General features: G+C 40.4%; 2 protein-coding genes across 5 annotated transcripts; one reads left to right on the plus strand and one right to left on the minus strand.

Moving 5' to 3' along the window:
• Positions 1-455: 455 nt before the first annotated feature.
• Positions 456-2,620, plus strand: LOC116259863 (arabinosyltransferase RRA2-like). The gene is made up of 2 exons (XM_031637823.2): positions 456-883; positions 1,266-2,620. The coding sequence occupies exons 1-2, from the start codon at positions 707-709 to the stop codon at positions 2,382-2,384; spliced, it is 1,296 nt and encodes a 431-aa protein (XP_031493683.1). The 5' UTR covers positions 456-706; the 3' UTR covers positions 2,385-2,620.
• Positions 2,621-3,596: 976 nt separating this feature from the next.
• On the minus strand, positions 3,597-12,019 carry LOC116260447 (G-box-binding factor 1). Of its 4 annotated transcripts, XM_031638795.2 has the most exons (15): positions 12,002-12,019; positions 11,215-11,863; positions 10,581-10,694; positions 8,423-8,526; positions 8,296-8,343; positions 8,105-8,197; positions 7,927-8,013; positions 7,563-7,732; positions 7,410-7,467; positions 7,024-7,063; positions 6,643-6,923; positions 6,420-6,497; positions 5,919-6,044; positions 4,338-4,539; positions 3,597-4,227 (listed from the first exon to the last, which is right to left on the minus strand). In XM_031638795.2, the coding sequence occupies exons 4-14, from the start codon at positions 8,471-8,473 to the stop codon at positions 4,339-4,341; spliced, it is 1,233 nt and encodes a 410-aa protein (XP_031494655.1). In that variant the 5' UTR covers positions 8,474-8,526; positions 10,581-10,694; positions 11,215-11,863; positions 12,002-12,019; the 3' UTR covers positions 3,597-4,227; position 4,338. The 4 variants fall into 4 exon arrangements, with proteins under 4 accessions (XP_031494655.1, XP_031494653.1, XP_031494656.1 ...); XM_031638793.2 differs by lacking the exon at positions 10,581-10,694 and having other exon boundaries at positions 12,002-12,018; XM_031638796.2 differs by lacking the exons at positions 11,215-11,863; positions 12,002-12,019 and adding an exon at positions 10,945-11,202.
• Positions 12,020-12,919: the final 900 nt, after the last annotated feature.

Genomic DNA, 12,919 nt, shown 5'->3' on the forward strand with positions numbered 1-12,919 from the left:
TTCAATGTCTCTCCCATGAAGTGGAGCTGATCGAACCAACGGCTACCTGTAGTCCCTCTCGGATGTATAAAACGCGGGCTGACTTAATTTTTATGCAATTGCAATACCTTAAACGATGTTAATGAAAGTTATACCTATATATGTTAACATATATTAAGAGAACTCGAAGAAAAAAAGGATGTTGGCAGACTGTTTTTCGTGATCCATATTTATATGCAATTTATAGGATTGCAGTTTTCTTGAATTTCTTTTGGCCCGGTTTGGATTCTGAAATTGAAGTATAATTCGCACAACACACGGTCGAATGCGTTTTTCTTTTTAATTGTTACTACGCTAATACCAAAGTTAGAGGATTTTGCTGACATTTCCGCTGAACATCTTTTACAATTTGTTTGCTAGAATAAATAATTTGCATTTTTAACTTCTTTTCAATTCACGAAAGAAATTTTCTGGCTTTTTGGCTCTGGCATTTATAACTCTCTCTCTCTCTCTCTCTCTCTCTCTCTCTCTCTCTCTCACAGAAGGGTTTCTGATCCTACCAACAATCGGCAGATTGGTGAGAGATCCCTTTCTCTCCGCCAAAACCCTTTAGGTTGGACACCCAACATCCCCTTTTGCCATTCTGCATCTTTCCTGATCATTCAAGAAGGGAAGTGTGGTTTTTGCCCCCTTGACCATCGCCTGAGATCGGGAGGAAACTGATGCTATGAAAGGGCGGCGAGAAGCGATTTTGTCGAAAGGCCAGTCGATTCGAGGGTCGAGAATCTTCATAGGTATTGGAATCGGCATTCTCATTGGCTCCTTCTTCGCCTTCTTTTACCCCAGTGGCTTCATCCGTCGCCCACCACACAATGAAGAACTGCTCGATATATCCAATTTTGAGGTACCCCTCTTTACAATTTCTGCGCAATGAAACGAAAAGGCCCCATAATCTTCAATTTCTTTCTCTTGAAGTTCTTAGTTTGCTATTTCTTGAGTAGTTAAGAAGCTTATTCGGCATGTGTAGCTGAAAATCTGATATTTCATTTGTTGTTGATCTAATAAAAATGTGCGAATAATGAGTACGAAATATCGACAACTTTGAAGATCTTCAGATGTTAAGATTATGAAAATTATGCCTAAAGGGTATTTTCTATGTTTTAGTTTAGTGGGTTATGAAGGTTCTTGAAATAATTTTTTTACTAGCTGCAAATCCTTAGCTAGGATGGATATTTGGACATAGAGTTCAGGGATTGAGTGGCTCGTTTGTTTTCTTGATCTATTAGGTCAGTTCGATTAACTGTGCAACTCCAGAACAAATTAGCTCGTTGGGCTCCGAGGTGATTTCTTTGTCGAAGAAGAACGAGGAATTGGAGCGACAGATCAGGGAGTTGAACTTGACACTTCAGATTGCAGAAAAGGCAATGGAACTTGCTGAGGAACGATTCCTTGCATCGGGGAAGCAGCAGAAAGCCGGCAATGTCGGTACTGTTAAGAGCGTGAGGACGAATCCGACCATTGTTGCGGATCCGGCCGTCAATCCGAGGCTGCAGAAGGTCCTTGAGGAAGTGGCTGTTAACAAAGAGATTATTGTTGCTGTTGCTAACATCAATGTTAAGGACATGCTGGAGGTTTGGTTCGGGAGCATCAAGCACGTGGGGATCCCCAACTATTTGGTTGTGGCGCTAGATGATGCCACTGTGAGCTTCTGCAAGCGAAAGGGTGTTCCAGTTTACAGGAGGAACCCAGATGAAGGTGTCGATTCTGTTGCCAAGAACGGAGACAACCATGCAATTTCAGGCTTGAAATTTCGAATTCTGAGGGAATTCTTGCAGCTTGGCTACAGTGTTCTTCTCTCTGACGTTGACATTGTCTATCTGCAAAACCCATTTGATCATCTATACAGAGATTGTGATGTAGAATCCATGACCGATGGCCATGACAATTCGACCGCCTATGGGTATAATGATGTTTCTGATGAGCCTACAATGGGGTGGGCTCGCTATGCTCACACTATGCGCATATGGGTTTACAACTCTGGTTTCTTCTACATCAGACCTACCATTCCATCAATTGAGCTTCTGGATCGTGTTGCGCACAGGCTTGCTACAAAAAAGGGTCTGTGGGATCAAGCAGTCTTCAATGAGGAGCTCTGCTTCCCTTCTCACCCTGGATATGATGGCCTCCATGCATCAAGGAGAACCATGGATTTCTATAAATTCATGAACAGCAAAGTTTTGTTCAAGAGTGTCAGAAAGGACCCCAACTTGGCCAAGTTAAAGCCTGTGATTGTTCATATAAACTATCATCCTGATAAGCTTCCTAGAATGAAAGCAGTTGTAGAGTATTATGTGGACGGGAAGCAAGATGCATTACGGAACTTTCCTGATGGTTCTGACTGGTGAAAACTATAAGACAGATGGCGAATGAATTCTTGCTTGGGAATCCTTAGCTCGACGATCATGTAGGGACGGAGAATGTGGTAAGCTGATTGCATAGAATGTATTAATTCAATATGGTTCTACAGCTGAATTTCCAAATCAGTTGTACTTCTCTTGATTAATCGGTGTACTATATTTTCTTCTTTTTCTGTGGAAAATGAGTGCTCCTGGTACACCCTAATTTGATCCCATTCTTTATATCCAGCGACTTGAGCACCCGCAACCCTGCGACTCATCAAAATGCACACTACTGGCAATAAGCCTGGGACTGACGAAACTCTGCGTTTAATTTCAGTTGTGTGAATCAAAGTGTAGGGATATGATCATTCGGGTATTCTGGATAGCAACTCTGGTTTTACGACTACTTATACCTTGGAGAATCCCATCTCAAGCATACTGTCAGTGGTGTGGAACTAGTTTTCTCTTTTTTCCTCTTGAATGTTTGTATATTATTATGACTTAGAAAAACAGTGGCGGAACACCAACATGGCCGCTCAACTACAGCACTCTCCTGTGAGAACAAAAATGGTAGTCAGGCCTCTGTGATGAGATGGTTCTGGTAGCCGTAGGTATAGACAGTTAATTGGTGACCCTTGAAAGGTTCACGTGGTCCAAAGTTTTTGTATTCGGACTTCACCTAGGACTACCAAGCTGTAGATGTGTTCAAGAAGAACGTTTGGATACACCACCTTCGTAAATAGAGTCGCCAAACTACGCCAGCTCAAAAAGCAAGGAACATTTTGTGGAATAGCCAGGCAGTATTTCTCGAACTTTATCTTGCCGATCAAAAACGAACATTCATTTCTGTTGAGGGCTGAAAGTTGCGAGCCTTAAATTCACTTGCAAGTGATGCTCATCAAGAGACACCTTGCAAATCGGCTACGTTTCAAGCCTTCAAGTGCTTTGGAGGCCAGTTATTGGATAATTCAAGATTTTGAAGGATCGCCTGTGAAGGGTAGGGGGCACAAGATCAGCCTTGTTAGAGCTTTAACAAGTTTTCGACCGAATGGACAGGCTTGACAGTTAACCAATTCGAGCATCTATCGATATCGAGATTAGCTTTACCCAAATGGACTTGCTTGAACACGACGCGCAAGTCTACCTAGAGCGTACTCACCTCATTGTGCAACCATAATGTCTAATATGTGTGTGTGTGTGTGTGCGAGAAGAGAGAGAGAGAACAAACACAATTTAACTTTGATTAAGAAACGGTTTACGTTTCAAGATTATTAAGATTTAAGAAACAAGCTCAAAACATCTGCAACTGATCCGATCAGCGCACCATTTACTATTGAAAGGCACTGATAACAACCGAGCACCCTATTTCACTGCTCTCCAGACGTCTACGCAGCAGCCCAGAAGAGTCTTCGCATTTGATTAAGGTCATTTCGTTGCTAGACCATCAAATGCAGCAAGCCATCCAGCACTTTACGTTATTTCCCTTTCCATCTCCCCACGTTCTGATGTTTTCAATTTCTCATCACAATCTCATCCTTCATGGAGTCTGACAGCCAGCGCGTCCTAGCAGTGGATTCTCAAATTGGAGGGAAAGAATGCTTGTGAGCTTCCATTAACCAATAAATAGTGGCCCTTCATAAACATCTGAATCTATCTTCAGATTCTTGCTGTATCCACGATTCAGCTGGCAGCAGTGCATATTATCTAACATAAACCAATGCATGTTCCTGCAGTGGTTTTTCTCAAGCAGACACCAAACGCTTCGCTTCATGCATGAAGAGACAAGTATGTCCAGTCAATACTCCGCAGCTTCCCCAGCCAATTCATTTCACGTGATGATTCTCAATTCCTTAAGGAACGGCATAACCAAACACGTCAATTTAGAAGGACACAAATTCTACTAATTTACAGAGCCATTAATATTGTTATAAGATAAAGATAATCTGACGAGCAGCTAACCTCAATTTTTTCTGGATTCGACCTTCCCATTGGTGCTAAAAAATTTGTTATTTTTGGGACCAGAAATCAAACTGCTGCCCCTTGATAAGTCACGCGGGTGTCCATTTCCTTCGTTGCTAATAGCAGAATAAGTTACTGTATCTGCATTTTCTTGATCTAACATAGATAGTGCTTCAGGTCCATAATACCGAGACAGTTGTTCCTGTCACAGAAAGCAAAAAAATAAAAAACCCTTGCAATAAGCATTTCAAGGTCACCAAGATAGTCATACTTCCAATTCTAATTCAACAGATAGGACAGCATATCATCAACTTTTAGTATACGGGATTTTACAGATTGTCCCCACTATGTGGTAGGATACTAGGACTAACCAATAACCATAAGGAGCTGCCACAATAAATCTAGAGACCGAAACTTTCTCTTTCAACCACGGTACATGGAGGCCTGAGGCTCATCCATCTCCAAATTTCCAAATGTTGAAAGGAATACCATCAAGCATTCTCAGATTTGTATAATTAAGAACATTACTCGATGGAGTGCACACACATGGAGACATCAGTTCATGCATGGACAAGAATTCCTAGAACTATGGAATCTGGGCTCCAGGGAAAATAACCATGATCATTCTTGATGAAGATTTAGACACGATGTCTTCTAGGTAATTTATGAACCATAAGAGCCAAAAAGACCAAGTGACGGATGAACACATAAATGAATATTCAAGATTCCCTTTACATTGTACCAAGTTTTCCCCTCTCCTTTTCTCTTTATGCAAGCAGGACATGTAGACCTGAAGGAAATCAGCAATGAATCCACCAGGACCACCACCAGTATGGTGTGGATGACAATGGTGGTGACATGATGATAACAATGCGACTTCTGCCAGTCATGATACTGATGATACTAATGATATATTAGCAAGAATATGATAATGATGTGTGTGGTTATCAATATGGACATGACAACAGCAATGATAGGTTTGATATCTGTGTACATTTGCAACTTGTGACTCTGTGTGCAGCTTGCATGATTGTATTCATGTGTCTATGCTTGTCTTAAAGAGACGTGAGAAAGAGAAAGGAGAATTAATATGACAGCCATTAAACACCCTCAATTGCCAGGCACTAAGCTTTGTTTTGAAGAACATGTGAAAAGCATATCTCATAATTTGATTTTGTAAAAGGCCTAATACTCAAAATAGCATCCAAACAGGGCCATTGTCAAAACTTATATTCATCAGCACAGTTATTATTCACTGTCTATGTTATCCAACTCAGACTCACGATGCCCCCAATAATTTGACAAGTAGCAAATATAGAAAATACATATCTCCAAACCTCTACTTTAGGAAAAGAAATTGGTTCTAAAGTGTATGATCCAATGTAAACAAGACCAACCAGAATAACAACCAAAAGCCAAATTGCTTTCCTACTGGAGTGGAAGTACATGATCACATGATCCTGCTGCAAATCATGGCTAAACCCATCATGATTGACTGCTTACTTGAACTATGAATAAATAAACAGTAGAGCATGCATAAGCAAATCTAAACTATTCAGAAACAAGGACAAACAGTCTCACCAATATTGATGCATTTTCAGATGTAAGCTTCTCACACTCATCAGAAAGTTGCTGGAGTTCAGTTCGGAGATTTTGATTCTCAGTGTTCAGTAGCTCCACCTTTGCTGCTAGTTCTTCGCACTCTGCCTGCACAGAATATGGCTTCGTAATGTTAGGTAATATAAAGATGGGCACGTATTTCTTATAACATGAGAAACCATGTATCTGGTAATGAAAAAGGTTGCATAAAATCTTGAAGGGCTTTCACAGTGCTAGAAATTCATGTGTGAAAGAGAGAGATTGAAAGAGAGACAGAGTTCGTTTATTGCTTTTGTATCTAAAAAAAAACCTGGACTTCTTTCCAACACTAGAGAAGGAAGCACAATGTGCCGCTAACTACAAATAGCAAGCATTAAAAATGAACTCCTCAAATAAAGCTCTTAGCAAATATACTTCCAGAAAGGAAAAAAAAACATCTTAAGAATATAAATACAAGTGAAACATATATAATTTCCAACATACTTGTTTACGAAGCCTTGATCTTCTTGCAGATTCACGATTAGATTGCTTTCTCCTTTGCCTCTTCAATTCACGTTCATCCTGTTAATTTTTAAGAATCAGCTGGTAGCAAAATTACAAGATCAAGTGGAAATTATATAGTTATTGGGCATACATTATTCAACAAACAACGATTATATGGTAAAATCCGAGCAACATAAGCAATAAATTTGCCAAAAGTGAACACCTGTATCCAGAGATCGGAAGGAACCCCTTCTCGTGCAATTATTGGTGCTGGCACAATTGCCGGTGGAACACCAGCTGCAGCAGATCTTGCTTTCACATTTACTGCTCCAGCTGGAGATGCATTCCATAGATCCATCCCTATATTAAGATTGGTTGTTGGTCCAGCAGGGTTTCCTGGTACAGTTGCAGGAGGAACTGCTGTTGTTTGACCCTGACCAGTTAAACATGATTCTCCAGTTCGGCTAATGTATTGTGCAGCACTGTTTAGCTGAGCATTTGCTCCTGAAGTAGATTTAAAGCAATAAACCTTCCATGTCTATTGGAACTATGCATTTGAAATATAGATACACCATCGATGATATTCAAGAGAGTATTAGCATACCATCTACTATCATCTGGTCAAAAGCTCTTCTCCTTATTTCCTGCAACACGTAAAATAGAGGAAGTAGGTAAGATCCTCAAATCTCTCAAATAAAAGATAAAGCTCGAACAAAGTTGTTTCACAATTAAGAATGTCTAAAACTTGGAACCAAATCCGAATATGCACTAATTTCCTTCACCTTGAGTGGAAAAGATTATGAAAGGAAAAATCTAACTGCAGGAAATACTGAAAAAACATTTGCATCAATCACAATATGAACCTAAGGATAACAGTATTGAACGCATTAGCTTTTTATAATGGAAAAATGTTTAGCACGCTATTATTTTGGGCAAATTTCAAGTAGAAACTTCCTATAAGAAAATTGTGAAAATAAGGCAAAAGAATACATGACGATTTTCATTATCCTCGCTGGCATCTGATGAATCTTCACTTCCACTCTCCCCACTGTTCAGAAGCATTAAGAGAGCATCAAACAGAGCTATTTCACAATCCCCGTCAAGTGCTATCAAAATAAAGAAATTTAGGTTTCCTTTAATTACCTGTGTGAGATACCCTCATTTCCTGAACCAGATCCTGCTTTTCCACCATCTCCAGATTTTCCACAATTAAAACCTAAGTTTCCAGTTCCTCCCTTTGACTTCTTCACCAAACCCCGTGCTTTATCATCTGAGGCTTTTCCTTCTGCTTCAGTAGTTGAGGTCACTGGAACCTAGCATCAAAGAAAAGATTTTGTCTTTATCAAATACGTCTAAGAAAAGACCAAAACATTCAGGTTAAAAAACAATGAATATAGTTAGGGGTTACTGCATTGAAGAAAACAGATTGCTCCAACAATCTTAGAAAGAAAAGCTGATTATGAAATTAAAGAAAAATGCACAACTTACTAAAGGAAAATATTATTACCGGAGTCATGCTAGGATGAGCATAAATTCCACCATGTGCATAAAGTGCAGGGTATGGAAGTGGTGTCCCATATGGTGGCATTAAATGCTGGAAAGAAACAAAACACCTTCGGTTAACAGTAGAATAAGGTGAATCAAAGCATCGCATCTTAGATAAAGTTTTCAGGTGGGACTAGCACCTGTCCTCCCCACAAGTAGGGGTGTGGCATTGGAGAAGATGGAACAGGTGATTGGAAAAAACTTGGAGGTGTAGCTCCAGAACCATAGTATGCCTACATCCATAACCCAACTTTCTTATCGTCTAAAACTCATGGATCAGAATGATGCACCACTAAAAGAATACAAAAGGAAATGTTGACATATAAGGAACCTGCACTGGTGTCGCCCAATCAGGATAGGAATGCGTTGATAGAGTTTCCTGCAAGGAGACATATTCAAGATTACAAAAGGAAAGGACAAAGAATTTTGGTGTTAAACAAACTAACAAAGCAAACCACCTGTGTTGAAGCAGCTGGTTTGGAAGGTTTTCCTTCTTCTCCAGATCCCATGACTGTAGAAAAAGGTTTTTAAGCAACAAAAACTAACTTGATTCAAGCCCACTCTGCAGTCAACAAGATTAAAGTTATGGATACAATAACATTCATTCTAATTCTAATCTGTCAGTTGAAAGACAAAAGAAAAAATACATGACAAACTCGATCAACAAATAGCAGCAAACATAAACAGTTGATCATTCATATAGATACATAAAGTATTATACATGTACATATGTAAACATGCATCCAAAGTTGAACCTTTGATATTATTGATAACACTTGACAGTATTTAACTGATTGAAAGTTGAAACTACTAAGAAAACCTTTAAAGGAAAAGGTAAGTTTTAGAATACGTTGCAAACTTTCTTTAAGTACTTGAAATTATAAAGTGTGGTCCTTGTTCTTCAAAACAAGCAACCTCCCAAAAGTAACCATGAAACTCCAAAAGGGCGATTGGTAACCCTGAAAATGTTTGAGGGTGTGTTGCCATTGAAAGTTGGGAGCGCTTTTTGGGCTTTGCTCGTCAAAGTGACGGTGGGGCATAGCACAAAGATTTCACCAGCTCATACATCCTGGAATGAAACACGGATGAAATTTTTCAGAAAAATTTCACACGCATTACACTGACAAAAGATAGTTTTGGGGGGACCTCTGTCACACGGGTACTCCTCCTAAGGAGGAGTACCCTTACGGTACGGGTACGACACCGGTACGGGTACAGCCCTGGATACGGCACGGTACTGCGTTGATCATATCGGGTGCGGTCAATGCACCCAAGGTCATTTCAGACTCGGTCAAAGTTGACTGAGTCCAAATTTGTCCGATTTTAATGTTAACGATTTTTACATTTTAACGTTAAATTTTCGAAACCCTCATTTTAATGTCCCACTTCCCTCTTTTTTTCTTAATTTTTGCTTAGTAGTGTTGGGATTCGGTTTTTGCTTCGCTAGCTTCTTTATCTTGTTATGTAAAAGTTTATGTTGTTCTTTTGTTTGTGCTTATGCTTCTGTAGACGCGTGATTTTCTTCGGCTTCAATTGAACAGTAAATTGCGACTGAGGAGAATGAGAATAAAAAATGATAAATTTTGGATTATGATTTATGAATATGTTATTCTGTTTGTATTTTTTTGACATATATGTGCGAATATGTTATTCTGTTTGAAATTTTTTTTACATATATATGTATGTGCATCTGTGTGTACGGCCGTACCCCCGTACCCAAGTTTTTTAAAAATGGTTCGTACCCGCACCGGCACCCGTACCCATACCTGTACCTATGTGACCGTACCCGCACCCGTACCTATGTGACATAGGGGGGGAATAAAAGAAAGATGGCCCTAGGAAAGCCCGACAAACCTGAAAATTGACAACCAGCCTAGAACATGAAAAGGATTACCTCCATCTTTTTCATGCTATCAAATGCCCCTGAAGGGTGTTGTTTTCATTATATCTTGCTAAGCATCGCCAAAGCAATGATACCCAGCCAATTGTGCTGAAAACTCCCTTTTAAGCAATAAGTTTGTTTGAAATACATAAACATGCTAAAAGAAACAGTATTTCTAAACTTAATTTTTACAAGGACAAAAAAAGAATGATATTTTCGCTTTCCATATCCAATGACTTACGGTGAGACAACTTTTCTCCATTGAACAAATGGTTTATTCTCATCCAATAGGTACCCAGAAAATGAAGTGTTCGAGAGACCATTTGAAATCACTTGCATCTTAGGAACACGCATACGACTTTTCAATAGATGATAAGGCTCTGTGATGCATGCTTTCAAATTTCATCATCAGTAATAGCACTTGCGCCTGGTCATGACCTAAAGCTTTGAACCAAACATTGCCTTGTGCTCAGTACTTCATATGTGCCACACGAAATCAGCAATTTCAATAACTTTCCATAGTCCAAATTCCAAAATTATTCTTCTTCCAGCTGACTATTGTCAACACGTTGAAGTCCTCCACCAAGTTCCTACGCAAGAGTTGTTGGCACTAATAGCACTAGCAGCAATGTGGAAGCAAAATAGCTAGGTACACCCAAATTGAGATTAACGATGGCCACAGAGATCCTTGTATTCCCCCTTAAAAAAGTGTACCTTCATTCTCAGATACTCACCATGAACATGGTTGATGTGTGGTCCCCTACTCCACATCAGCAGCGACCAGCCCTAGCAGATCCGTGGAGCTCTAGAAGTCATCCGCACCTGACCATCTGTCAAAGCCAGCGGTACTAATCCTCTCACCGCCATGGGTGAAAGATCGCGATGACCAACCAAATCCCAATATTAATTCCATAAGACAGCACCGACCGTCATGAATTCAAAGAACACAATCAGAAACTAAACCTCTACATTCACGTTAAATCTAAAAAGTAGGAATAAAGCGGATGCCTGGACGCATCTCACGCTCAAATAAACAAAAAGAAGAAGAAGAAGATGTACAGACAATTGCGCCATCAATGAATAAACAAACCAAACTACCATGGAATCTCTCAGTTACTTCCAATTCCGCCGCAACTTCTTCCATAATTCAGAAAATTGACTGCCCCATATACGTTATACAGCTCCGCTCGAACTCATAAAACACAGTAATCCCCCATCACTCGAAGCCAGATCCACCAAGACCGGACCAACACAAAACATCGGGAAACCAAACAAACGACAAGAATTCACATCCAACAGAGATAACAATCAGCAAGCAAGACCCGCACACCTGAACGCAAATTCGTGGAAAAGATAAAAAAAACTAACCTGCTCCCATGCCGTCGAAAGAGATCCAGCGAGCGAGAGAGAGAGAGAGAGAAAGAGGGGGGGACAGCAGATGTGGGATCAGGGGGGGTGGTGAAATTGGATACGAGAGAGGCTGACGTGGCAACTTAGAAATGGGCGTGTCAAGCTATCATTGGATAGGAAGAGCGTCAGTGTCTCCCCTTTAGGGTTAGGGTTCTCTGCCACCACTCACTTCTCTTCCCTCTCGCGTCCTCTCGTCGGCTTCCGGCGGCTCCCTCCTCTGGAATGACGAACCTTAGACCCGAGCAGATAGCAGCGGCCGCTGATATGTCCTCCGTACCCGGATAGCTGTTCCACTTTAACCATCAAAAGGACCCCCTCACCACCACCTTAACCGACGGTTTTGCCCTCCATTCCCGATCCGCCCCTCAACCCGTCTGGGCTGGGCTCGACCCTCAGCGGCCGGTGCCGCTAACTGACGCCGCACCGACAATTGATCGGGAGGACAAAGAGAGGCGGTCGGATTTTCTGTATGATCCTTTTTGAACTTTTTTCCGACGAGTTAGAGGCGTGGTCCAATTTCGTTGTTGTCCTGTCTCAATTTCATATATAATTCAGGATTGCAAACGGTGGCGATGCTGCCACTAAGTCTCCAAGGTTATCCTCAACCCTGAAAGTGCGGTAGTAAAAGGCTTAGAGTATCAAAGCTATAAAATATTAAACACAAGATTACATATGATCAATACATATATCGGGTATTAGAGTTTAATTTAGGAAAGCTTTCAAAGTAGCAGTTATTTGTGCTGACCTCGTGCATGCCGGCCGGTGGTGCGCTGGAGCGGAGCCCATGAGCCGTGTCAAGGCCCGCCGGCGTCACGTGGGTTCGCATAGAAGTGGGTTTTCGAAAAAGCGGGCGCCTAAAGAAACGAACGGATAAACTTGCCGAAAGTGGATAGAAATCTTCATGTGGGGTTCCACCTTTTTTGTTACAATTCTGATATGGATTTCACATTTCTGATTTTACTGACATAAGGCTTATGATTTACCTTTTCGGTTAAACGATAAGTTAAATGGAAAAAGAAAACCTGGCAACTTATCGTTTTATAAAAAAGCAAATAATGTACGTAACTTCAGAAAGCGTAAGCTTTCCCTCTTCCTTTCATGCCCACGATTTAATTGGATGTCTTTTATTGCAATTGCCAGAAAAACCGGAGCGTGTGTGAGGAAATTAGATAAGTCTGACTATGGTCAAAAGGTAGCCTCTGAAAATTTTCTTATATTCCGACATTTTTCTTGGGACAGACCACGTGAAATGTGACTCGGTTGGGATCCACAGCGAGCTGGCTGTGTCCCTACGGATATTAATTGGTTAAATTTGTTGGACACTTTAAAAAATGGTTCATAAATCTGTTATGTTTTTTAAGATAGGTACATTATTATCGTTCCTTGAAATCAATAACGGTGTGTTCCTGATTAATGCATCACTTTTTTTAATTAAAGTGTCAAATGAATCTAACAAATTTTTAGATTAGATGCACGTGATATTATTGTTCCCAAATGACTCCAAAAAGTATTAAGAGTAACATCCAGCGTTCAATGAGCCAAACCAACTCAATCCGATTTGTTAAAGGAAAAAATTAAGATTCAAGTTTGTAATTCCACTCCATTAAACTTGAATTGACTCGTATACGGCTAGGGGCCTCTAAAAAATCAAGTCAATTACTTG

This window comes from Nymphaea colorata, chromosome 9 (assembly GCF_008831285.2).
Source record: "Nymphaea colorata isolate Beijing-Zhang1983 chromosome 9, ASM883128v2, whole genome shotgun sequence".
Classification (NCBI taxonomy): Eukaryota; Viridiplantae; Streptophyta; class Magnoliopsida; order Nymphaeales; family Nymphaeaceae; genus Nymphaea; species Nymphaea colorata.

Coding starts and splice junctions, on each gene's coding strand:
- LOC116259863 (XM_031637823.2), top strand. CDS start 707: ATGAAAGGGCGGCGAGAAGCGATTTTGTCGAAAGGCCAGTCGATTCGA. Junction 884..1,265: donor TCGATATATCCAATTTTGAG/GTACCCCTCTTT, acceptor TTGATCTATTAG/GTCAGTTCGATTAACTGTGC.
- LOC116260447 (XM_031638795.2), bottom strand. CDS start 8,473: ATGGGATCTGGAGAAGAAGGAAAACCTTCCAAACCAGCTGCTTCAACA. Junction 7,064..7,409: donor AGGATAATGAAAATCGTCAT/GTATTCTTTTGC, acceptor TACGTGTTGCAG/GAAATAAGGAGAAGAGCTTT. Junction 6,924..7,023: donor TGACCAGATGATAGTAGATG/GTATGCTAATAC, acceptor AATCTACTTCAG/GAGCAAATGCTCAGCTAAAC.